General features: G+C 47.7%; 1 protein-coding gene and 1 long non-coding RNA gene across 2 annotated transcripts; one reads left to right on the top strand and one right to left on the bottom strand.

Annotated features, from left to right (window-relative positions):
• Positions 1-5: 5 nt before the first annotated feature.
• Positions 6-21,949, bottom strand: LOC116668291. Its single transcript, XR_004325409.1, has 3 exons — positions 21,426-21,949; positions 13,742-13,912; positions 6-114 (listed from the first exon to the last, which is right to left on the bottom strand). It is a non-coding gene; the product is annotated as an uncharacterized LOC116668291 (long non-coding RNA).
• LACTBL1 (lactamase beta like 1) lies at positions 7,635-24,923 on the top strand. The gene is made up of 9 exons (XM_032495411.1): positions 7,635-7,710; positions 8,082-8,168; positions 10,369-10,504; positions 12,957-13,066; positions 14,960-15,117; positions 16,092-16,330; positions 20,235-20,340; positions 21,717-22,762; positions 24,717-24,923. The coding sequence occupies exons 2-8, from the start codon at positions 8,148-8,150 to the stop codon at positions 22,696-22,698; spliced, it is 1,752 nt and encodes a 583-aa protein (XP_032351302.1). The 5' UTR covers positions 7,635-7,710; positions 8,082-8,147; the 3' UTR covers positions 22,699-22,762; positions 24,717-24,923.
• Positions 24,924-25,543: the final 620 nt, after the last annotated feature.

The raw sequence follows: 25,543 nt of genomic DNA, 5'->3' as shown, positions 1-25,543 counted from the left end.
GGGCTGGCCTCTTCTGATGTTACCTTTTCTCAGTAAAGCCCAGTCAGAGACTGTTGGATTCTCTTAGTAAATCACACTGGAGAGGAGGATTGGAGGCTCAAAGGTCGGTCACCTCTGGAAAAGACACCTGTATTCACCAGGTCAGCCAGATAGCGCCGTATGACCCAACCTGACGTGGGCTCTAGTACCCAGCCCGTCCTCTCTTTCAGCTGGACCACCTGGACCCTGCTCCAGGGCCTTCTATTTGTTCATCTTGAGTCTTACGGCGGCCTCCCTAGTGCTGTCCCAGCCTCTAGTCTCCCCTTCACCTGCACTCAGAGGCCAAGCATGTTCATTGCCTGTTCCTGAGCCAACGCCTCACCATTGTTGACAGAATAAAAGCCACACTCCTTACCCTAGTATTCAGGCCCTCCATGGTCTGACTCCCTTCCCAGCCTTTTTTCCCCACCACTCTCCCTCACATGCTTTATTCTCTATCCCAGAGTATCCTAAACATTGGTCATTAGTGTACCACCTTTGTGATTTTTGCCATAACTGTAAGCCACTTGAATGTTTAATTCAACGCTGTCCCTTTAAATTGACTATTTTTCCTTAATAAATTTGCCTGTAAAGGAAAATAATTAAAAATAAATAATTTATCTGTAAAAAAAAAAAAAAAACAAAACCAGTATCATTTGCTTCAAGTAGACGTTAACTGCAAACTAAAGACAATGAAAACAAAATGATGTTATGAAGTTCCATCCAGAGCTTGTTTGCCTGCTTTGAAGATCCAAACCTGTAAAATTTGGGTTCAAAAGGGAGATTAGCAAATGTTAACATTTGAAAGATATGCCAGCCCTAAGCTGAGACTTTTCTCCAACAGGGAGAATTGGGAAGGAAGTTACCTCACTGTGGGATCCAGCGTGACTTAATGCCTTGTTGGTGGCCCACCTAAAATCATCTCTCTCCCACAAAAGTCTCATGCACTCTAATCCAACTGACTGGCCATCCCCCAAATGCAGCCACATCTTTGCTCACATGGTTTCTTCCCCTGGAAACCCTTATCTTTCCCTTTCTGCTGTTATAATTCTTCACTTCTTCCAAAGTCACCACCTCCAGAAAGCTTCCCTCAACCCAGCTGTGATAAGTCTCTTTCCTCTTTCCCAGCATTTTATCTGTAATTCTTCTATAGAATGTACACACTCTGCTGGGATTTGATTTGTACATGTTTCTATATTCCACCCCATCCTTCAGCTAGATGATGGATTCTTTGAGGGCAGGGACAGCATCTTGTTCAACTGTATATCCCCCCATGGCACCTAAAACAGTGGCTAGTATACAGTTAATGCTCAATAAATAACATCTATGATTGCCAATTACAGTCTTATATGTCCTGACATTTTCTCTGCCCTTTCATTTCATGATGACTTTCCTATATCCGAATTTGTTTAAGAGCAGGATCTCTGGAGCTAAGCTGCCTGACTTTAGATCCCAGCTCTGTCAAATCTTAGCTGTGTGATCTTGGACAAAAACTAAGTTGAGTGCTGTACCTCAGTTTCCTCATCAATTGTGAGGATTAGATGAGTTACTATACCATCTCAGGTCTTTGCTCAAATGATCCCTTCCTAGTGAAGACTCCTGTGACTGCCCTATCTAAGATCACCACTCTCCCTTGTGTGTCAGTATCTCCCTCTTCCCTCGAGGCCCACTCTCCATCCTTCTCTTGCCTTTTCCACCAGGGGGCCAACCTGCACAGACCGCACCATCAGATGCCTTTGCCCTGTGGCTTCCAGTTGAGTTTGGTCAACAGGGATCCTTGGCAGGGTATGAGAGGGAAGGAGGAGGCTGAGGTGCTCATTCCTCAGTTCCCACTTGTGCGGTTGCCTAGGGCTGGTTTAGGGCTGGTTGGGTATTTTCACAGAGGGTCACTCCTCTCAGGGAGGCTCTCTCTCCTTCTTCCATGTTCCTTTTTGGCCCAAGGGCAGTAGCATCTTCCCTGTTATGAGCCCAGGAGTACTGCATCACCCTTGAAGGTTCCCTATGGCCTGCTTACACCTTTGTAAATAGTCCCTTTTATATAGCTTCATGGGCCATTGCTAATGGTCTCACTGTATGGCCAGGCCCATTGGATCACTCAGAACTGGACCATTAGGAGAATGTCCATATGGTATAAAACCTGCTGTGGAGATAGGTGTGCAACAATTCAGCCACAAACTCCATCTATATGTGATATATGAACAAACCCACAGTAACGTACTGCGTCTGTATTGAGAAAAAATGTGTTACAGCTCAGTGTTACAGCTCAGCTGCGACAGCAATCTGGATCCAGGCAAGAGACACAGCAGCACTTGCAGAATTAGAGAACTCAGGTTTATAACGCCAGCAGGCGTTATAACACTCCAAACTCTGGACCCCATCTGTAGGTTTACAAAGCTTTTATAGGCTGCCAGTTTACATTTTGCAACATCGTATGCAAATGAAGTATAAGGGAAGTTGACTACAAACTTTGTAGAAGTGGACCAATCAGGAGGGAGAGAAGTAACCAATCAAGAGTGAGGGAAATGGACCAATCAGGAGTGGTCTCCATGCAAATGAAGTACTACAAAAGGACCAGTCACAAGTTAGGGAAATGGACCAATCAGGAGTGAAGGAAATAACTAATCAGGAGTGAGCTCAGGGAACCAATAGAATTTTAGGGATAAGTAGGCCGTTTCAGAGGCAAAAAGTGAGATAGAGCCTCTGGGCCAGGGAACCGGATGGTGCTGGCAGGAGAGTAGTGGCTCTGCCTGGGGGTCCTGCTGGTCTTTTTATGGGGTTTCCCGCCTCATCTGGAAGAGAGCATCTGGAATGAAAAAGCTCATTAAGACTCTGTGGCCATCATATACACTTTAGTACACTAGATCCATGCCTGGACCCACCATAACAGTGAAACCACCATGGAGGCGGGGGGGGGGGGGGCTGAGATGGCCCAATGAGGACTCATTTGACCTGTGAAGTCACTGGTGCTCACGGAATGTGTATTACTTGCCAGTAACGTTGACATGTGTCACATGGTGGCTCATGGTGGCTCAAGGTGACACAATGAACTTTGGATCTGGCCAGTTTACAATTAGCCAACTGGTTCCCATGGATTCTGACCACTGTGAACATGGTTTAGGCATATGGGGGTGGCTGTTCTCTTCCACCAAGGAGGTAACACCTAGACTCTTCACGTTCTGATAAGCACTTCAATCATGTGCTGGGATTTCCTGGTTTGATACAATCTGGTGATGGAATTATCTTTCTGGCACTGCCCCCCAGCTGCCAACATGGAATTTGCTTGCTCTTCCACACTTGCCACCTCCAGGTGGTGGGTACAAACGAGCCTTGGTGTGGAGGACTTAAAAAGCAATTACATTAGCCACTCCCTCATCATCCTCTGGGGGCACATAGGAGGGGGACAAGTTCACCTGATGTGTCAGGCAGTAGAATGACTCCTGGGTTCCTATGGAGGTAAATACTCTGGGAAAGGACAGATCAGTTGATCATCCCAGGAGCATGACAGACCCCAGCAAATCTAGCAGGAACATATGCAAGCAATCTCAGGAAATAGACCAGGGTGGAGGAGTGGATCTGGACAGGCAATGCTGAACAGCCTCCAGTATTTGCCCAGGCCAGGGCCCATGGCATGAACCCATCACAGTACTGAATATTCCACTCTCCCCATCCCACTGTACCCAGCTATGGGAGATCTTATCAGTGTCTCACTCTTTGACAACAGCAAAGGCATTGCTCCCAGCTGGCCACAGCCACCAACTGCTATGCCCTGGGCCTTTACAACCACGTTCTCATTCTCTGCAGGGATGGTATTAAGGCCTACAGACAGAATACTGAGCAGTGCCCTTTGTGAACACAGAATCATTTTGTGCTCTGGATATAGGTCCTGCCTTGCTTTCTCCTTGGACATAATGCCACCTGCATATGAGCTGTCCTAATAACCCAAGACCGACGGGAAAGGTAACCTTCCCAGCCCCAGCCTCTGGTGCCACTGACACAAGACACTCCTGGTATTAAGCATGTGGTTTTCATGCAGGTTTTCTGCAGGTTTTCCTCCCATAGATAGGAAGAATCATGATCCATAACTACTCTGGAAGGAAATTACTATGGGGACAGCCAGGTTTCTCAATGCCAAGAAGGTTATCATGACTCTTTAGCTCAGGCTATGTTGCATAACCACATAGCTTTGGACTATTTACTAGCCAGCCAGGGGAGTAGCCACATTGGCCAGTAGCTCCTGCTGCTTCTGGGTTAACACCTTCAGCCAAGTCAAGAAGCCCATGCAGCTGCTGTAGGAGCAAGCCCAGTGCCTCCAGGCCATTTCTCTGTCTGAACATGGGGCTCTCTTCCCAGGCTTGGCATGGACTCCATGGCCAGATGGCTCAGGCCTCCATTATGGGCTCTGTACCATTGCCCCAGCATTAATGTCTCCTCCAGCATTGCCAACACCATTGGAAGTCTCATTATAAGCCCAGTTGCTTTCTACCCCTGTTGATTTCTACTTCTGTTTGGCAGGATTATGTTGGATGAGCTCCTCGGTCAGGGGATGGACCTTTGAAAAACAATTTAGATTGTACTGGAAGACCCTGGGGGCTCACTCCAGGTACCCAGCAACGAGATAGCAGGTGGTTCCAGAGGGAGCTCCCTTCCCAAAGCAGAAATGATTCCACATGGTCTCTACTTCCTACAGGGTCTCCAGGTGCCCTTAGCCCTGCAAACAATTCCCCTGAGCTTGAGCTCAGACCAGGTTTTCTTTACTTGACTTACCTCATACGTGTCTGTTAAAAAGTCAATTAATGACGGATGGGGTCAGGAGGCGCTCTTTTTCAGGATGGTTCCAGGTATGTGGGGGTCCCCACACCTCTATCCACAGGATGGACGACCCAGTGCCTCATTCAACTGCTGCCCTCTGCCTCTGAGTTTCCCTAGTAAAACCTGAGTTGCACGTGTGTAACCTAGCAGGACCCTACGGAATCTTCCCATGTCTTCTGCCAACCTCATTTGTAGAAAGAATTTAGACTCCTACGCCTTCCCCAAGTTCCAAAGAATAAATTTAATCAGAGAAGAGAGAAAATGTAGAAACAAAGGAAAACAGTCAAGCAAGACGAAATAGTAATAGTTTAGCCATTGAACAAAGCCCTTGAGTCTGACAGTAATCACAGTGGCCGCCATTTGTCCGGCACTTGCTGTGTGCCAGCCATGGAATTCTGTGCTTTATGTGTCTTATCTTATACAACCCTCACTCCCACCACATGGGGGTAGATTCTATCTCATTACCCTATTTTACAGATCAGCACATTGAAGTCCAAGAGAAGCAAAGAAATTTGACCAAGGTTACATAAGTAAGGAGTGGTGGAGCTGGAATTTGAACCCCAGCAGTCTGACTTAAGGGTCTACTGGGTAGGGTTTAGACTATGAAGGTAAGGATTTCGATTTTTCCAAAGAGCAGTGGGCAGCCATGGAAGGTTATTTCAGCAAAGGACTAACAGGATCTCTCAACTATAAAGAGGATGAATAACACGGGGCTATTATGGGGATTTTCTTGGTTCATGGATGCAAAGCCCTTGGACAAATGCCTGGAGAAAGAAAACCATTTAGCGAGTAAATAAATGATCCTTTCTAGGAGGTGCAGACTGGTCCAGAAGATTTTACACATGGGCATCTACTGCCACCATGTGGCTATTTTGCTGTACAACATGATGTGGGTTCTGGTCTGGCTAATTTTGGTCATGTCGCAGGGGTTGGTCTGGGTGGAGAGAAATGGTTGCACTGGGGCAAGGGGCAAGGGGCAAGGGCTAAGTGAGGAGCTCCCAGAGAGGATTTAGTGTCTTGGGGATCAAGGTCTTTGTCAGCGGAAGTGCAGAACCCTAGAGTGGTTTGCTGATTCAAATATTCAGCCTTGGTTTGGTGGCATAAACCAGAATGAGACATGGTCCTTACCTAAGAAAACCTCATAGTCTGGTGGGGGAAACAACATGGGAGGCTCATTAGTGTCTGGAAAACAGAGAAGACTCCTGGGTCCGAATCCCAGGCCTGCCACTTCCTGGGGACTTCACTTTCCAGAGCTTCAGTTTCCTCATGGTCAAATGGGGACAGAATAAAACCTGCTTCAAGGGATTGTTGTGATGATCAAAGGAGGTAACAGAAAGCACTGAGCACCTATATGGGGCACATTGTCAGCATTCAATCTGTGACTCAGAGGTAGGCTGCCCAGCTTGCTCAGAGCCTCAGTAAAGACGAACCAAACAGCCAGATACAATGGAAAAGAAAACCTGGCTCCATTGTTGTCACTGAATTTTCTATGTGACCTTGGTAGGTCACCTCCTTTCTGAGTCTGTTTCACCAGCCATACATGTGGAGTTTGGACAAAACTATTCAGATCTCTTCTCACTCTAATTTATCAAGCTCTTTTCTGGGTCAGTCCAGATTTCTGCCCATGGGGGATACAGAAGATTCAAAAGGCTTATCTTCACCCATTCACATACCTGACCCTGAGCATCAGCAAAATAGAATAATTCAAGACCTGTCCAACCACAGGGTGGCTAGGAGGCAATTGTGAGGCTTTACTGAGATAATTATGTGGATGCTGGTGCAATCCACGAATTGCAGCGAATTCTTGCTCCTCAAAGTGTGGTCCACGGACCAGCATCAACATCACTTGGGAGCTTGTTAGAAATGGAGATTCTCAGGTCCCACCTCGACCCATCCACTCAGAACCTGAAATTTAAGTCGATCCTCAGGCTATTCCTACACGCATTTAGAATGAGTGGAGACACAATAGTGTGGGACAATGGTCCTCAACCTTGACTGCACAATAGAATCATTGAGGAGTCTTCAAAGATGGTGATGCCCATCCAGGCTGCCTCCCTGGGAACCAGACACCAGTGGTTTTTGAAAGCTCTCTAGGTAATTCTAGTGTGCCAAATAAAATCAATAAATAGTGACTTTCTAGAATATTCACTGAGAAAGATCTGATATCTGCCACTGCGGCTGGGTAGAAGTTGTGGCACAAAAGCTAAGTTATAAAAGAAGCTAGCTTTAACAGAGCCCTTACTAGTGCCAGGTCTTGGGCTTACCTGCTTTGCATACACATTGCAATTTAATCCTCACAGTAACATAGATATTATCCCCTTTATAGGTTTAAAAAAGCCCCAAAGAGGACATGAAGTTACAAAACTGGGATTTGAACCGAGTTATCTGAATATGTAGCAACTAGGCTGACCTCAGTGGTCTTCAAACTGCGTTCTCTGGAGCCCAGGGCTCCTCAGAGGTAGCTGGGGCTGGCAGATCCGGGAAGCCTGTGGGTCAGCCCCAGGCTATTTCCTGGTGGCCCCTATCATCTCTCCTACACACACTGGGCTTGGCAGGCACTCCTTTTGGAGAGAGCATTGCTTTGCCGGCTAGCCTGGAACATCCTGGGTCACATGGTGCTGCCCAGTCTCCCTGACAGATGTGCCCCCTCCCTGCTGCTTAGGGTCCCCAGGAACTAATCCCCTTGGCGCAGGACACAGGAAGGGATTAGTGCTGGGAAATCAGGCGCCACATCTGCCAGCCCCTGGGGCGCCTGGGTGAAGCCTGTGCCTTAGAGCTCAGGAAGCCATCTCTGTCCCCTGAAACACAGGGGACTCCCAGAGGCACTGTCCAACCATGGCTGGAACTGAATTGCCCTGTCCTTCCTGAGCCTTCCAGAAGAAGGTGAGTTGGCGCCAAGCACCCAGGGGTCTGGCAGGGTTGTTTCTGAGGCTTGAAGTGGGAGGAGGAGCTGGAAGCAGAGGCAATGATAAGGAGGGTGACCAGCTGGCCCAGTTTCCCCTGGACTAAGGGGTTTGGGATGTTCAGTGCTAAAATCAGGACAGATCTGGGCAGATCCGGACAGTCAGCCACCCTCGTAATTTTTTTTCTGAGCTCGTTTCCCCTTGCCTTTGAGGTGGGGCTTCACAAAATGGGGGATTGCTTGGCCCCCCTCCCATCCTCAATCCCCCTCCTTGTCTTCTTGCATTTCTCTGTTCCCCTCCTCCCTTTTCCAGCCTCCAGGACCTCTCTTTACTGTCACTCCACTGACTCAGTTTCCCAATCACAGGGTCTACTGGGCTGTAGATCTGAATCCTCAAGGGGCTGGACTCTTCCACACCATGGAGAGAATGAAGACCCAGGTGAGGCACAGCCCCACAAAGGCTTGCATCAAATATTGGCCTAAATCATTAATCACCCCGTATCACCTTCATTGTCATCACTAACATTTCTAGAGTTTGCATCACAGGCCAGGAACAGTTACAAGTGTTTTATGTAAATTAACTCATTGAGTTCTCAAAACAAACCAGAAACTGATTGTTTTTCTTTTTCCAATCTCCAGGCCCCTCACCCGAGTGCTCCCAACTTATCCCCAACTATCTGTTTAGTGAAGCTGTCCTCCCCCTCCCACCCCGAGGCTGAGCTCATGGGTACCTCGGAGCCCCTAGACCCCTCTGACATGTTCTGTTTACATCTCTCTCCCAGAGAAATTATTACAATGACACTAGCTACCAGTTTGTGAGCAGCCAGTTTCTAGAACTTCGCATGCAATTATCTCATTTACTCTCACCTACATTTTATGAGGTGTAGGAACAACGGTCATTCCATTAAGCAGACAAGGAAACTGAGACATAAAGAGGGGAAATCATTTGTCCACAGCTAGTCAGGGCAGAGCCAGAATCAAGCAGCCTTGCTTCATCTGGCCCCAGAGACCTTGTGTCTAACCTCTCTACCATCCTGCTGGCTCCAACAGAGACAGATGTTGGCCAAAGGCTCAGAAACCTCAGGGCTTAACACTGTGCCCTGCACACAGCCAGCTCTTGTGGATTGTATCCTGAATGAATGAGCAGACAAGGAGGGCTGTCCCAGAGTGGACAGGGAGGGGAAAAGAGGTGAGCGTCTCTGGGCTGCAGACCTCCCAGGGAAGGAGCTGAGGGTAATACTTGTTAAATGAACAGTGCAGGGCCAGGCATAAAGTTGGCACTCAACATATGATGTTTATTATTTTTTAGACAAGTCCTTTCCTTCTTGTAACTTCAGTTTGCCCACCTGGAAATGAGAGGGTTCTACAAATGATCGTGAAGGCTCTTCCACAACTTTGGCTGATTAGGTCAGAGACTGAACTTTGGGTTCAAATCCCAGCTCTGCAATAGCTGTGTGACCTCGGGCAAGTCTCTTAACTTCTCTGAGCCTCATCTGTAACATCAGGGCACTAATAGCACCCATCCCACAGGGTGCTCTGACACTCCTCTTAAAAGGCTTAGCACCATCTCTGGGACACTAACTGGAGGTGGTACTGTGTTTCCAGAATTCTAAGTTGGCTGTGAGGAAACCCATGGTTCTTCCTGGGGCCAGGTCGCCACACATGCTCTCTCTCCAGATACCTTGCCACTTCCCCAACCAGCCTCTTCCTCCTCTCTCTGCTGGACTTTAGGCCTTGCTGGCATTGTCTTACACTCCCTGTTTCCTGCCTTGGCCCACCTCCCAAGCTGCGCTTCCTCAGCCCCCAAATCTGTCTGAGGGAAAGGGCCCCATTTCTCTGGGCTCCACCTTTCTTTGAGATCTCCCAGCAGGTCCCTTTTTAATTTTTTCCTACAGTGGTTTTTATACTTATTTGGACAGAGCAACATGGGGGACGTGGTGATGCAACCAGCTCCCCAGAACCAGCCACCACTGTGAGGTGCCAACCACACTTTGGGGGCTCTACACAGGCCTGCTGTGCTCCCTCCAGGTTCAAGGACACACCGTTGGCAGATGTTCTGGAAAGTGGGTGTGTGGCAAGGAGTGGAGGGAAGCGGGTCTCCTGGAAAGCCTTGTCCTGTGTTCTCAGAACCCACATGTTCACTCCACAAAGTGTACTGAGCATCCAGGATAAACCAGAGGCCACGGAGGAGAGAAAGTGAGGAAGTGGCCCCTCCCTCGGAGAACTCACACTCCATGAGATGGATTAGCTAATATTCTACAGAGAGAGCTGGATTTGCACCACAACGGAGGCTTATACCAAGTGCCTTGGAAGGAGAGTTGGGGAAGACTTCAGGATGGAGGTGGCATTTCAGCTGTTCTTAGATATTTAACTAAGTACATAGGAGAGAGAGGGCATGCCCAACAGAAGGAACAGGCTACGCAAAGGGACAGAGGTACAGAGGTGCAAGCACGGCAGAGCTGCTGAAGAGGCCACAGTGGGAAGGGCCTTGGTTTTACAGGTATGAAATTTACCCCAAGCTGTGGGCTCTCCTGATGTCTGGGTGAGCCTAAGGCACAGGTGAGGCCAGAGCAGGGGTCCCCATCTCTCCTCCCTCTGGCTGATCCCCATGGGGGCGTGCCTCATCCTTTCCCTTCCAGGCTGGCCGGAAGCTCAGTCTGCTGAAAGTGAAAAAGAAGTGGTTCTTCCCTGCTTCCTGCAGCTTCTTCTTCCTGCTCTCTGTGCTCATGACTGGCTGCTTCCTGTGGCAGTATTACCTCCCCAAGCTGCAGAAAGGTGAGTATAGGAACATCCTTGACTTCCTCCCTACCCCCAGGGGTCCTCACGGCTTAGAGCTGCCACTCTTGATCTGAGGGTGCAGGGGGAGACCATAAGATTCAGACTCAGAAGCTCTGGCCTCCATTCTGACTCCAAATCTCATTAACTGTGCATCTTTGGGCCATTCATTGTACTCTGTGTGCCTCGATGTCCTTGTGTATAAACGGAGTCTAATGCCACTGGGGTTTTCTTAAGCCACTGACTCTGGGGGTAAAACTCAGGTAAAACCCAAAAAGTGCCAACAATATTTCTCTTGCTCTGCTTTCAACCCCCATGATGGGATCTCCAGGCCCTGCCCTCCTTTAAACACCCTCCCTCAGCTACATCTAAGGCCTTGGAAAGAACAACACAGGTGTCCATGGACAGCAGCTGCCATTTCTTAGAGCATCTCCACCCTGGGCTGGTCAGGGCTCAGCAAATAAGCCACCGTTGCTGGTAACGTCCAGGCCCTCTGTTGCTAAAGCAACCCTTGGACCCTCCAATCTGCTGGGATCCTGGATGGTCCAGAATCTCAGGTCTCTGCTAAAGCTGAGGAGAATGTCTCTCTCCATTTCTCTGAGTCATCCTGTGATATAGATGCCAAAGGCTCAACAAGGTGGTCTGTGCTCCCAAAGTCCCATAGATTTTTGCAGAAATGGCTCCTTTTATTTTCTTGCCAGCGTCTTCCTCTCCTACCCCAACCCTTTCTTTCTAGGGTAAATTTCTTTATCAGGTGCATCTTAATCCCTCAAGCAAATAGTCCCCAAGTAAGCAGGTCGATCTGTCCCCCAGGGCCATGCTTCTCAAACTATCAAACTACCAATCCATAGTAGACCAGTACTACTAGATAGAAATGAATTATTAGAGAAATCGAATGGAAAAAAAAGACCACAGAATAAAAGCCAAAGTTTTGAATAATTAGATTCAACAGACACAAAATTAGTCTGAGAAACTGCTATAAAAAGTTTCTAAATGCTTTCTTTCAAATTTTGTATTTAATTTGTCACAAGTGGGAAACAAATAGCTTATGGATCTGCTCTGGGTCTGCTGACTACACATAGCGTGATCTATGTCCTCACCCTCACATGGGCATCACCTGAGAGGCTGTTTGAAATGAGGACACCCAGGCCCTACCCCAATGTCTACTAAATCAAATCTGCATTTCAAGATTCCCAGGCGATTTTCGAGCTTGTGCACGTTAAAGTTCACATTAAGGCACGGCTGTAGACACCAGGCTGACCTGGGGTCCCAGGCTGAGCAAAGCTTGGGCTTTGGCGGAGACCTCCCCACTCCAATTATTAAACCTATATCATGGAGTTGTTGGGAGAGCTTCTGTAAAGTTTGTAATTTTCCTGTTTGGGACCATATCTGTTATCTAATGTTGAGTAACAAACCACCCCAAACCTACTGGCTTCATGAGTCTGTGGGCTGGCTGGCAGTTCTGCTGCTGGTCTAACCTGGGCTCTCTCCAATGCAGCAGCCAAGTCAGCTGGGCCTTTCCCCCATGTGGACCCTCCCTCTCAAGCTCGCTATCCCAGGCTTGTCCACAAGGGGCAGTGTTCCCCAGGAGCTTAGGCCGACTAAGACATGGCTTTGGGGGAGGCATAAAATCAATTCAGCCTCATTCTATTGGCCACAAGAAGTCACAGAGCCAGTGTGATTCAAGCGGTGGGAGGGTTTAAAGAGTTTGCGTCCACAGTGAACCTCCCTCAGGGAGCCTTCTCCCAGTTCTGGGTGGTCCCTGGAGGCAGTGAAAGGTTTTGAGAAGGGTGCAGTACCTAGGGGGTTCTTGTGCCCTTACCACCCCACACCATCCTCAGAGGATGCGGAGAGGTCTGGGGGCCACTGTGATGGGCTCACAGCCTGAATCCTGTCTTGCCCAGGCCCACACCTTCTCCCTGAGGTTCCAAGGAAGCCATCTACCTGAACAAGAGCAGAATGGGACTCAAACACTGATGCCTGGATGCCGGCTCTGGGGATGGAATGAGTTGTTCCTGGTGGTTAGGCCTGAGGCCTAAGTAGGGCCCCGAGTCCACTTCTCCACCCACATATATAATCAGAACTGGGAGACGTGGCTAAGCCTGTCCCACAGACCTGGATCCTGTCTGAGTCTGCTGACCACGTGGAGGGAGGAAGCTGGTCATGTGGGAAAGAGGGGCTGTCAACTGGCATCTGTGGCCAGGGTGGCATCTTGAAGGCCAAGCAGCGGGTGGTGAGTGTGGGACAGTGCTGTCTCCTCCCGGGAGTACCCTGCCCTTTGCCCATTGGTGCCCATGGCTGATGTCTCCTGGTGAGGCTGTGCCAACTGGGAAGGCTGGCCCCAAGGCATGAGCCTGGCATTTGCTGCCACCTTTCCACCTCATCTCTGATGACCCTGAGATGCCTATCCTGATCTCTGTCCCCTCCACTCACCATGTGATGTTCCCTCCAGGTTCCTTGGGGCCAGAGGTGACCTCTGACCCCGTGAGGATGTGTCCTCAGCACCCTGAGCCTGTGCCCCTGGCCCATCCTCTCCCTGTGTTGAAGGAGGCCCTGGAGAAGGTCAGTGATGTCCCTGGAGAGGGCTGGCTGTGTCAGCTAGGCCCGGCTGATGAAGGGGAGGACACACCCTCTGCACTGGTAGCAGCAATCATTCATTTATTCAGTCAACATATAATTCTTGAGCACTTACTCTGTGTGGGGTACCAGGGACATGGCAGGAAGAAAATACTGTCCTGCTCGCAAGGAGTTACTAGTCTTGGAATGAGGGGAACAGTTAAGACAGCTATAACATAGGGTTACTGTGAGGATAGAAGATGTTTAGGGGGCTATGGGGACACAAAAGAACTGGCCTTGGAGTCAGGGAAGGCTTCTGGAGGAAGTGTTGTCTGAAATGAGATGTGAATAAGTAGGAGATACCCAAAGGATAGGCGTGTCTACAATAAGGGAGCTTGAGGGTATGAAGGGTATGCTCCAGATAGAGGGAAAAGCATGTGCAAAAGCCCAGAGGCAGCAGAGTCAGTACAAGGCACATAAAGAGAACTGCAGGAAAATTCAGCCTGGTAGGGCCATAAGTGGAAGTGAGAGGATCACAGAAGCCATTGAAATAGGATTAAAGACACTCACCCCACAGCACGACTTTTACCACTGCAGGATGGCTCAACACTAGAGGGGGTTGTCAGCCAGCTCCAGTCTGTGCCATTCAGACCCCACCTCCTACCCACTTAGGTCACTCACCTCAGGAGACATACAGACAAATGAAACGTGATCAGCAGTGTGTGAGCAGCAGCCTGGCGGTGGCGGGTGGAGAGGGTGCTGAAACTTCATCCAGGGAACAGTTGAAGGGGACGAAGGTGATGTGTCCACATAAAAGAGGGTGTAGGCCAATGCAGAGAGAACAATGACTGCCTGCAAATACATGGAAAGCTTTCGTGAAGAGAGGGAGGAGAAGGGTGCTATGTGACTCCCAGGGGTCAAAGCAATTAAAAAAAATAAAGCAACAATAATAACCATGGCTGCCTTCCAGTGAGCACCTAGTATATGCCAGGCACCTCACTAACCTCTTAAATGACTACTTCATGGATCTCTATCTATAGAGGAAGAAACTGAGGTTCAGAGAGGCAAAGCTGGTGCAGGGGTGAAAACTTCAGGTAGACCAAGCTTAGTTCAGGGTATGTGAAACCTCTCAACCAGATGGTCTGGCAGTTAATAAGAACTGGGGTTGGAGTTTGCATGGCATTCTAATCCTGATTCCATTAACCAACAGCCACTTGGGCAAGTCATTTTGTATCTCACAGACTTAATTTTCTTATCTGCAAAATGAGGAGAAATTAGCACTGACTTATTATGAGGATGAAGTGAGACAATGTACGAAAATCATTTTATACTGTGTTTGGCACATTCTAAGTATCCAATAAATGTTAGCTCTTATCATCATCATTATATTTCATCATTGAAAATAATTAGGTATTTTCAATAAATGTTCAAAGAGTGCCTAGGGGCCCTCCATAAATAGTGAATTCTCCAACACTAGGGAATCAGACTAGGCCTACTGGAGATTTTCTAAGGCATCAGACAAAGGCTTGATTAGATTAGTAGTTTCACTCCCTCCCTCCTTTTATATTTTTCCAAGGAAATGTTTCTTTGAACAAAAGTCTTGTGAGGAAACCCTACACATAAAACGGATTCCAGAGGACTGCTCTGATTGCAGCTGGGAGGGGGTCCCACCCCATGGGACACAGTTTGAGAACCTGAGACCTAGAGGCTCACTGGGATCCCCTCCAGCCACTAGGGGGAGAGAATGGAGGGGAGCCAGGCAGGGGGTGCTGTGTGTCAGGGTGTGGGGTGGGAACCAGGCTGAATCCCATGGTGGACAGAATGGTAAGTGGGGTATGTGGGCAGGGGGAGGAGCCTGTCTCTGCACCTGTACTCTGAGCCACCTGCTTCTCTTCCAAGGTGGACAGGATCCTGCGCCAGGCATTGTCTGCACCAGGCCTGGCTGCTATGTCTGCAGTAGTCATCCACAATGACACTGTGCTCTGGACCAGGAACTTTGGAAGGAAGAATGGTTCAGACCCGGCTTCTGGACCCCCCAATGAGTACACCATGTACCGGTCAGCTGGGGACCAACAGGGTCCTGTGGAGGGGGTGAGGGATGGGAGGACAAGGGGGACTTAGGAGGTAGAGGGACTCAAGAGAATCATGACTGGGGGTCTGAGCTATCAGAGCCCTTTATTAAGTCTTGACAATTTTATAGATGAGGAGTCTGAGGTCCAGAGAGGACCAGAGAGTGCCTAACATCACACCACAGCGATAACAGGTCAGGAAGGAATCCCTTCTGGAGAGCTCTTATACCCAAATCAGAAAAGGCCACTGCCCTACCCCTCTTCCATGTGCCACAAAGAAACTGTAGCCAGTTCCTGGGCCTTCATCCCAGGTCTCTGCTAGTCAGCAGCAGTGGCCCAGATGGGAGCAATTTGGGACAATCTGCTGCACACCCAGAGTCTGCCCTCCTGGGTGTTGCCTGCAGGATCCTTAAAGCTCACCACGCAAAGTGAACATTTGCTCCCAGAGGTGCTGTGAGGATTACAGGGGTTCCATTCACACTGCACCTGCTATGTGCCAGGCAGGGGGCAATAATTATATTTGCTATCACTTACTGAGCATTTGTTGCCTGCCAAGTATGTGGCCAAGCACTCTGTATGCACAATCTCATTCAATTCTTTTTACAACCCATGAAACAGACAATTAAACTGAATCTCAGGAAAGTCTAGTACTTGCGGAAGGCCACTCAGCTGTTGAGAGGCAGATCTTTCCCAGAGTGGGAAGTGCCTGATGAAGGGGCTAGCATGGGGTAGGTGCTCAAGAGTGTCATCTGGCCCAGGCTCACTGCCTCTGGAATGTTCTCTAGCATCCCAAATTCACTAGCAGAGGCTAGTGAATTTCTATCTGAGACACTGAATAAGGGCAGACTCAGCATTTTCCTATTATACTAGAATGTTGGAGGCTGGAGGCACGGGGTGGAGGTGGATTGTGGGGCCAACAGGATGCTCTGTGCACCCTTGTTCCCCACCACGCCCCCTTCCAGGATCTCCAGCATCTCCAAGATCTTTCCCGTCCTCATGCTGTACCGCCTGTGGGAGGAGGGCATCGTAGCCTCTCTAGATGACCCTCTGGAACGTTATGCGAGCACCTTCACCATTAACAACCCACTGGGCATGGCATCAGCCCCCAAACAACAGAACCTGATGGATGGGCTGCAGGAGGTGGGCCCAGCTCCAAGGCCATCACCTGTCACCCTCCGACGGATGGCCAGCCAGCTCTCAGGTGAGTGGCTCTGCATTTAATCTAGCTCAGCCCAAACCATTTCAGGTTGGGGAACCAAGGAACAGGTTCTCATCCAGCCAGGCTGAGCCCACTCTCTCTTTCTGAACTGGCCATACTTCCCTTTTACCCTCCCTGGATGGTGGGCCAAGGGTAGAAAGAGCTGACGAGGAAAAAGCTGAGGTGAAACCTGGGAATTTAGATCAAGTAGAGAAACCAAAATCCGTTGGCAGGTCAAAAGCAAGCTGACAGGTCAAGATCTGCTTATTGGATCAAGAACAATTCAACAAGTGAATTTTGGAGACAATTCTGCAAATTACATATTTTATATATATTCTGTAATTATACATTAATTTCCCTTAATACATAAAGATCACCTATAAATCAACACAAAGACCAATAACTCCACAGAAAAATGGGTAAAGGAGAGGAACAGGATAGTTCCCAGAAAAGGAATAAAAATGGCTCTTATGAATATTAAAACATATTAAAAGATGCTCAACCTCATTCATAACAAAATAAATGCAAATTAAATCTACTGAGAGACATTTCCCCCCATCAGATTGGTAAAGGCCATAATGGTGGGTGTACTGAGTTGGTGAAGTTATGGTGAAACAGGCTCTCTTCTACATGAGTGGTGGAAATTTAAATTGGTGCAACCTGTATGGAGGGTTACTGGTAACATCCACCACAAAAATGCATATATCCTTTGACTCAGCAATTACACTTTTAGGAAATTCTCTTACAGAGTATTCACACATGTGCAGTAGGAGGTATGTACACAGTTATTCTATAGCACTGTTGTACTAGGGAAAAAAAGATAGAAGTAACTTAAACGTAAATAGGGGAATAACTAAATAAACTATGACATAGCTATACAATCAGATACTATGTAGCCCTTAAAAAAAAGGGTAATAATGTCCTTATGTACTGAGATGCACTAAGATACAAAGTTAAGTGGGTAGAAAAGCTCATAACAGCACATACTGAATGCTACCATATAAATAAATAAAATAATGTATACACACATAATGCACATACATATGAATGTATATGCATAATCAGTATAATGTACATATTATATAACACACATATGTTATGTATATGATTATATATATATGTTTACATGTGCATCGCATATCTTTGTAAGGGAACTAAAAAGATTGAAACATTGGGTTGCCTCCAGGGAGGGGAACTCGGTGGCTGGGGAGAAGAGTGGGAGGAAAATTTTTCATTGTGTACCCTTTGGTGTCTTTGGAATTTTGAATCATGTAGCTGAATTATTAAAATAAATTATATAATAATACTGATGATAATGATAACAAAAGAGGTGCTAAAAAGTCAAGAAGTCAACATGGTGGGAGGGCAAAGGCACGCTGGGATAGTGGAAGACAAAACCAGTCAACAGGAATTGGGCAGGACTGGCTCAGGAAAGGGCTGGATGCTGAGGGATTGCTCTGGGAGCTTGTGAAGGGCCTTCCACTGCCTTTTATGCCAACTTGCCACCTGTGAATGAGGAGGGCTGGTTTAGAGAGAAGGTGTGCATGTAGGTGGGCAGGGGGCTGTGCTGCGTGGTGACTGACCCAGTGAAGGGGGAGAAGGCAGGCGCCATCAGCACCACTCCAAATACCTTCTATTGCTCATATTTGCAGTCATCAACCCATCAGCTCTAGACGGTAGGAATCCCTCTCCATTGCCTACTATTTCATCATTTTACAAAGTGTGTTCAGGCCTGAGCTCTCAGGCTCTGGACATAGCTGGCTATCACTCCCATTAGCAGATGGTGAACCTGAGGCTCAGCTAGGGAATGGAGCCTCCTGAAGTTGCCCAGGCAGGACAGGATCAGAGTCTTCAGGGAGGTCAGCCCAGCAGTTAAGGGCACCAGCACTGGAATTCTAGCTCTGCCTCCTCCTAACTGTGTGATCTTGGGAAAGTTACATAATCGCTCTGAGCCTTGTTTTTCTCCTCTGTAAAATGACTGGTTCCTGCTATTTTAGGGGATTAAATGTGCTAATGAATGTCAACCACATAGCAGAATATCTGGCACACGGTAGGTATTTGTCAATGTAGCTCTGGTTATTACCAGCCAGGTATAGACCTAGATTTATTGGGGCCTGATGCAGATATAATTTGGGGGTCCTCTTTAAAAGTACAATATTATAAATTCAAACTTGGATACAGGCTTTGGAAGGGGTCATGCAGGGGTGGGGTCCCAGAGCTTTTGCTCCATGAGCCTTCTATTAAATCCACTCCTGGTTATAATCTGACCCAGGGCTCCCTCTAGGGGTACATTGCGGATGCTTGGTCATCTATACCTGGGGAACCCAGTACTAGGCTGGCTCTGTGTAGTCAGTTTAAAAACACCTTACATGTCTCCTCTCAGTCCCAAAGGGGCCAGCTGAGCATACAGCTTCCTGAATAACTCTGTTACAGGCTCTCAGTGTCTTTTACGACTGACCTTCACCCTCAGCTAGAGCTTTCTCCCATTCTTGGAGCTTTTCATCCATTTTTAGTTAAGTCTTGCAACACCTCAGGAAAACCACTGCAGGTGCTTCAGCCCACTTAAATGTGAGCAAGTAGAGGCTCAGATAGGTAAAGCACATGCTTTGTGGCCACACAACAAGAAATGTTTGAATCATAATTTAAACCCAGGACTTGGGACTCCAAACCCGGGTTGCTCAGGCCTAGAGCCTTGAGGCATCCCTGATACTTCTCACTCCCACACCCTCCACACCCCCTCCAGTAGCAAATTCTGTTGACTCCACTATCAAAATATGTCCAGAATCCATCCATTCTTCATCACCTCCACTGCTAGGACCCTCATCCAATCCACCATCACTTGCAAGTCTCCTTACAGGCTTCCCTGCTTCTGCCAGTGCCCTGCAAAGTCTGTTTTCACACAGCAGTCAGAGCAACCTTGATATATGTCAGATTGCATGATTCCTCTACTCAAATCCTTGCAGTGGCCACATCCTACTCAGAAAAAAGGCCAAATCCTTACAGTAGCCTACAGCACCCTAAGTACTTGGTGCCTGTACCCCTAGTATTTCTCACCTCCAAAGTCTCCCCTTTTCTCACTCCTCTTCAGCCACACTGGCTGTTTCCTGCCGATCCTTAGACATACCAAGACATTACTGCCTCAGGGCCTTTGTACTTGCTCTTCCCTTTGCCTGAGATATTCTTTCCTCATAGAGCTGTGTGGCTCTCTTGCTCATGTCCTCCAGGTCTCACCTCCAGGTCATCTTCTCCATGAAAAGCCTTCCTCTGACCACTTACTATAAAGTAACAATCCTTCCCTTCATACGTGGAATTATTTTTCTCGATACCATGAATGTTTATTTGCTTCTTGTCTGTCCCCTCCACTAGAATGTAAACTCCACATGGGAAAGGACTTTGTTTTGTTCACTCCTGAATTCCAGTACCCAGAACAGTCTTTGGCACAAAAGAGATGCTTGAAAACTATTGTTGAGTGAATGGATGGAAAGAATCCTAATCCAGAAAATTCCAGGTGGTCAGAGGAGCAATTTCCACAAAACCTATTTGGACACTGACCTTAACAATTTTATGGAATCAAACTTCTATCGGTGATGATAACAATTACTTTTTGAGCAGTTACTATGACCAGGCACCATGCTAAGCATTTTATTTCACCAAGTCTTCACACCAGCCCTATGATATAATTGTTATTTCCCTCATATACAGATGAAGGGATTAGGGCTCAGAGAGGTTGAATGGCTTGCCCAGTGAAACACAGGCAGGATTAGAGTCCATGCTAGACTTTTTTTTTTAAGGTGATTTTGTTGTTGTCGTTCAACCCATGGGAGGTGGTGGAGAGAGGGAGTGCACCCATGGTTCCACCATCCCACCCTCAGCTGACCCAGCAGGTCTGACCACTGCTCCCCTCTAGGGTTGCCCCGAAGGCTCCGCTCGACTTCGCTGCTGTGGAGGGGCAGCACCCAGGAGGCCCTGAGCCTGCTCAAGGATGATGTGCTGGTGGCGGACCCAGGAACCAGGTGAGGAGTGAGCCTTGATGCTCTGCCAATGCTAGGAACCTCAGAAGGTGACACACCCCCTCCTGGAAGAGAACCTAGGTGGTCAGAGCCAGGAAAGACCTCAGAGATCACTGATGATAACCCCTATTCTACAGCTGGGAAGACTGAGGCCCACAGAGGGATGACAGAGCAAGGCAGTGGGGAGCTGGGCCCAAATCCATTTCTGTTTGAACCTTATGCTCTCTCTATTAATCAACTCAGCATTTATTGAGCACCTATTGTGTGCTAAACTGAGATAACAGCAGTGAATGGATCCAACCAGGTCACTCTTCATGGACTTTGCATTCCTGTGAGTGGACAGTGAACATCTTAACAGTGAGCAGACAAACAAGATAAATACAGATTTTGCCAAATGCTGAAAATAAATGGGATGCTGATGAGATAGGGAGGGGATAGCTGGAGTAGCCACTGAACAGAGACGCCCAAACCCTGGAGCAGTGGGGCTGTGGAGCTGGGCAGAGGACAGCTGGCACTCCTTTGCTTCAGATGCTCCCTTCCAGGCCCTAGGCAGTGCCCTTTTTCTAAATTTGCCCCTCTGCTTCTCCAAGTGCTGAACCTCAGGCCCCATTTCTCTTAGGGAAGAAAGGATCTAGGTAATACTCAGGCATATGTAGGCTAGAGTCCTTCCAGCTCTGCCACTAACTTGCTGTGTGACCTCAGAGGAAGTATTTTGCCTCTATGAACCTCATTTTCCTCATCTGTTAAAAAAAGGAGATTGGGCTGGAGTTCAGGAATGTCTAATAGGATTTGTGCACTTTCATCCATTCTTGTACCTTTCTGAGGCCCTATTTTAGACATTCTGAAACTGCATCTGCTCTGGGAAAGAAAAGAGACTTACTACCCATTTTTGGTGTCTGCCATGGTTGATATAAGAAGGGAGGGGTGAAATCCCGCCTCCTATTTGTTATCCTTGAGCGACATGATAGCTATCGTTATTCCCCCCCTACCCCAACCCCAACTCCAACCCCTGCTAGTCTGAGACTCCAGTTTTCCATCTGATAAAGCAATTACACTAAACTGTAAAGGACCAAGGAGATTTGTTTTACCACTTTCCCAGATGCATTGCCAAGCCCAGGTCTCCTCCAAAAATGCTGTGACCCTGGGCAATTCTCTGCTCCTTTCTGGCCCTTCCTCTTTCCAGATGTAGAATAGTGAGTTGTCGCTAATGATTTCCGAAGTCTCTGCTGGGTCTGGCCACCTGGGATGCAGTGAAGCAGGTCCCGCCAAGTTCAAATAAACTGGTGGTTTTTCAGTCCGAGCCTGTAGGAAGGGGCTATTTAGGGCCTAGAGATGTCCATCCTCAGCTGCATCCCAGCTTTCACCCCCTCCTCTTCCAGATGCCATTACAGCACGCTGGCCTTTTCGCTTCTGGCTCATGTCCTGGCAGCCCACACCGCCCATGGTGACTACCAGCGCTGGATATTGGAGAATGTCCTGGAGCCGCTGGAGATGGTAGACACGGGCTTCGATCTTACGCCTCCTGTACGCGCCCGCTTGGCAGCTGGCTTTTACGGCAGCGGGCGGCCGGCGCCACTCTACGACCTCGGCTGGTATCGCCCGTCGGGCCAGATGTATTCCACCCCCGCTGACCTGGCCAAGCTGGCCATGGTGCTCCTGGGCAGCGGGCCCCAGCGGCTTCTGCGACCCGATGCGGCCAAGACATTGCTGGCGCCGCTGCTGGCCTGCCCCGGCGCCTACTTCGCCAATGAGACGGGCACACCGTGGGAGTTCCACGCGCAGCGGGGCTACCGCGTAGTGCGCAAGGACGGCGACCTGGACGGCTACGCCGCCACTTTCTCACTGGTGCCGCCGCTGCGCCTGGGCCTCGTGCTGCTCCTGGCCGGGCCGCGGCCGCCGGGGCCTGACCTGGTGGCGCAGGCCTACGAAGTGCTCCTGCCGGCCATGGAGAGGGCCCTTCGGGAGGCCGAGCTCAGCCCCGCCCCGCCGCCCAGCGCGCACCCCTTCGCGGGCTACTTCACCTTCGGCAACCTGACTTTCTACGAGGTGCGCGCCGGGCCGGCAGGCGAGCTGCGCCTGCGCCAGTTCGGGCCCCGGGTGGAGGCGCTGGTGCCCCCAGCGTTCCGCACGCTGACGCTGCGTCACCTGCGCGGCCGCGTCTTCCAGCTGCACGTGGCGCGCGAGTTTCCGTGCGCGCTGCCGCTCGGCGACTCCTGGCTGTCCCTCGAGGCCCAGCATGGGCAGCTGGTCAACTTCTATCCCTTGGACCGCCACGGGCTGTCCCCCGGCTTCGACGTGCCGGGCCTTAACACGTACCGGGTGCTGCGGCTGCCGCACAAGCCGGTATTCAAGACCCAGTGACCCTGGGCTCTCTTCTGAGTGCCCTCTTCTCTTGCCTCCCAGCTTTCCAACCTAATTTTGCAAGGTAAGGCTACAGGGGTGTCTGTTAAAATACCTGAGGAGTTGGCAAAGTTGGGTAGGGCAATGCTACTCAAAGTGTGGTCCGCGGACCACAGCCGGTTGGCAAACTGTTATCCATGGGAGCGGAAGAGTTAAGTACAGAAATTTAGTGAGCATTTAGAAACTTTAATAGCAAGTTGGCAGAGTACTTTTGTGTCTGTTGAATCTAAGACCAAAAAATAGTCTAGCATTGTGTCGTAAAAATCAAGCTTATTGAGTTATAATTTACATAAAGTGAAATGCACACATTATTGGTTTGATGATTTTTGAGAAATATTTATACCCATCACCACAATCAAGATATAGAAAATTTTCATCACCCTCTCAACGTCCTTCCTACTGCTTTGCAGTCAGTGCCCTCCCCTGCTCTCAGCCCCCCGGCAACCACTGTCTACTCTATCACTTTAGGTAAGTTTGGCCTGTCCTGCAATTTCATATAAATGGAATCAATCTTCTGTGTCTGTCTTCTTTTGCTCAGCATGATGTTTCTGAGGTTCATTCATTCTGAGGTTCAAAAGTCTTTGTGTATAACAGTATTTTGTTCCTTTTTATTGCGGAATAGTATTTGGTTGTATGGATATGGCACAATTTGTTTATCTATTCACCTGTTGATAGACATTTGGGTTGTTTACAGATTGGGGCTATTATGAAAAAGCATTCCTGTATGAGTCTTTCTTGTATGTGAATATATGCTTTCATTACTCGTGGGTAAATAGCTACGTGTGACTGCCATGCAGTTTTCCAAAGCACTGGTACCATTTTATCTTCCCGCCAGCAATATCCAATAGTTCTGTTTCTCCACATCTTTGCTACTACTTAGTATTATTAGTCTTTTCAATTTTAGTCATGCTAGTGGTTGTGAAGTCCTGTCTCAGTGTGGTTTTAATTGCATTGTATTTATCATATTGTAAAAGTTCTCTAACTGCTCTGAGTAGAAATCCTTTGTCAGATATAGGTGTTGCAAAGATTTCCCCCAGTCTTTGGTTTGCCTTTTCCTTTTCCTAATGGGCGTCTTTTGAAGAGCAGTTTTTAAATTTTGATGAATTTTATGCCTGTTGAATCTAATACAAAATTTAGGCTTATATTTCACACATCCTTTTAAAAATTAAATTTTGAGATAATTATAGATTCATATGCAGTTGTAAGAAATAACTAGTGTACCCTTTTTACCCAGTTTCCTCCAATGGAAACATCTTGCAAAACTATAGTACAGTATCACAATTAAGTTATTGACTTTGATACTGTCATGGTACAGAACATTTTCATCAGCACAAGAATCCCTCATTTTTGCACTTTTCTAGCCACATCCACTCATTTATCAACCCCACTCCCTCCTTAACCCCTGGCAACTACCAATCTGTTCTCCATTTTTGTGGTTTTGTCCTTTCAAGAATATTACATAAATGGAGAGATGGAAGAAATTTTCACATGTTGAGGTATGGGGCAGGCATTCTGGCTTATACATGACTTAGCTTGCACTTTATACTAACTAGAACAGCCTGCCTTGGGACTTATCAAACCTACATTGTTGCTTTTCTGTAACTGTTAAAGAAAAGGGTGTATTGTCCAGAAGTAAGGAATGTAGGTTTTGAAGATAGAGATAAATGCCTCCCTCCCTGAGATGTCACTGCTACTACTCCTTTGATAAGTCTCCCTCCTCAGGTGCCAAGACCATCCTGACTTGCTGTGTACCTGCTAATCTGTATTTTTTTTGAAACTTTGATGGAACGTACCCCTGTCATGTTTGGTGTTATTTGTTCTGACAAGATACAAAACTGTGCTGAAAACCATGATTCTCTGGAGCAGTTCCTCAGAGCTACCTGAGAGGCTGTCTCCTGGGCTTTGGTCCTCAGTTTGGCTCAAATAAAACTCTCCTTTATTCTTGTTACAGATTGGTTATTGATTATTTCTGTTGACAGGAGTCATACAGTATGGAATCTTCTGGGATTTCCCTCTCCCTCCACTCAGCATAAGTCTCTGGAGATTCATTAAACTGTTGTGAGTATCAACAGTTTGCGTCTTTTTGTTGCAGAGTAGTGGTCGCATGGTGTGGCTGTACCACAGTTTATTTAACTGTTCACTTGGTGAAGGACGTCTAGATTGTTTCCAATTTTAGGCTATTATGAATAAAGCTGACTTGAACATTTATTTACATGTATTTGTGTGAACCTAAGTTTTTACTTGTGTGGAATAAATGCCGTGGAGGGCAACTGATGGCCGAATGGTATCTTTTTTTTTTTTTTTTCAAAGAAACTGCCAAACTGCTTTCCAGAGTCACTGTACCATTTTGTATTCCAACCAGCAGTGTATGAGTGATCTAGTTTCTCAACATTTTTGCAAGTATTTGGTACTGTCACTGTTTTTATTTTTGTAACTCTAATTTTCTAATGACTAATGACATTGAAAATCTTTTCATGTGCTTTTTTGCCATTTGTATATCTTCTTCAGTGAAATGTCTCTTTACGTCTTTTGTCCATTTTCTAATTGGATTTAAAAAATTGTTGAGTTTTGAGAATTCTTTACATATTCTAGGTACTATTCCTTTGTCAGAGATATAGTTTGCAAATAATTTCTGGGCTGTAGCTTGTCTTTCCATCATCTTAACAGGGCCTTTCATGAAGCAAAATTTTTAAGTTTTGACCAAGTCAATTATGGTAGGCTGGATAATGGCCCCCCAGAGATGTACACATCCTAATCCTTGGAACCTATGAATGTTATGTTATATGACCAAAAGAGGATTTTCTGG

The sequence above is a fragment of the Camelus ferus genome, chromosome 13 (genome assembly GCF_009834535.1).
Source record: "Camelus ferus isolate YT-003-E chromosome 13, BCGSAC_Cfer_1.0, whole genome shotgun sequence".
Taxonomy (NCBI): Eukaryota; Metazoa; Chordata; class Mammalia; order Artiodactyla; family Camelidae; genus Camelus; species Camelus ferus.
Note: the sequence above shows the minus strand (reverse complement) of the source record. Positions and strands in the feature narration are given on the sequence as shown.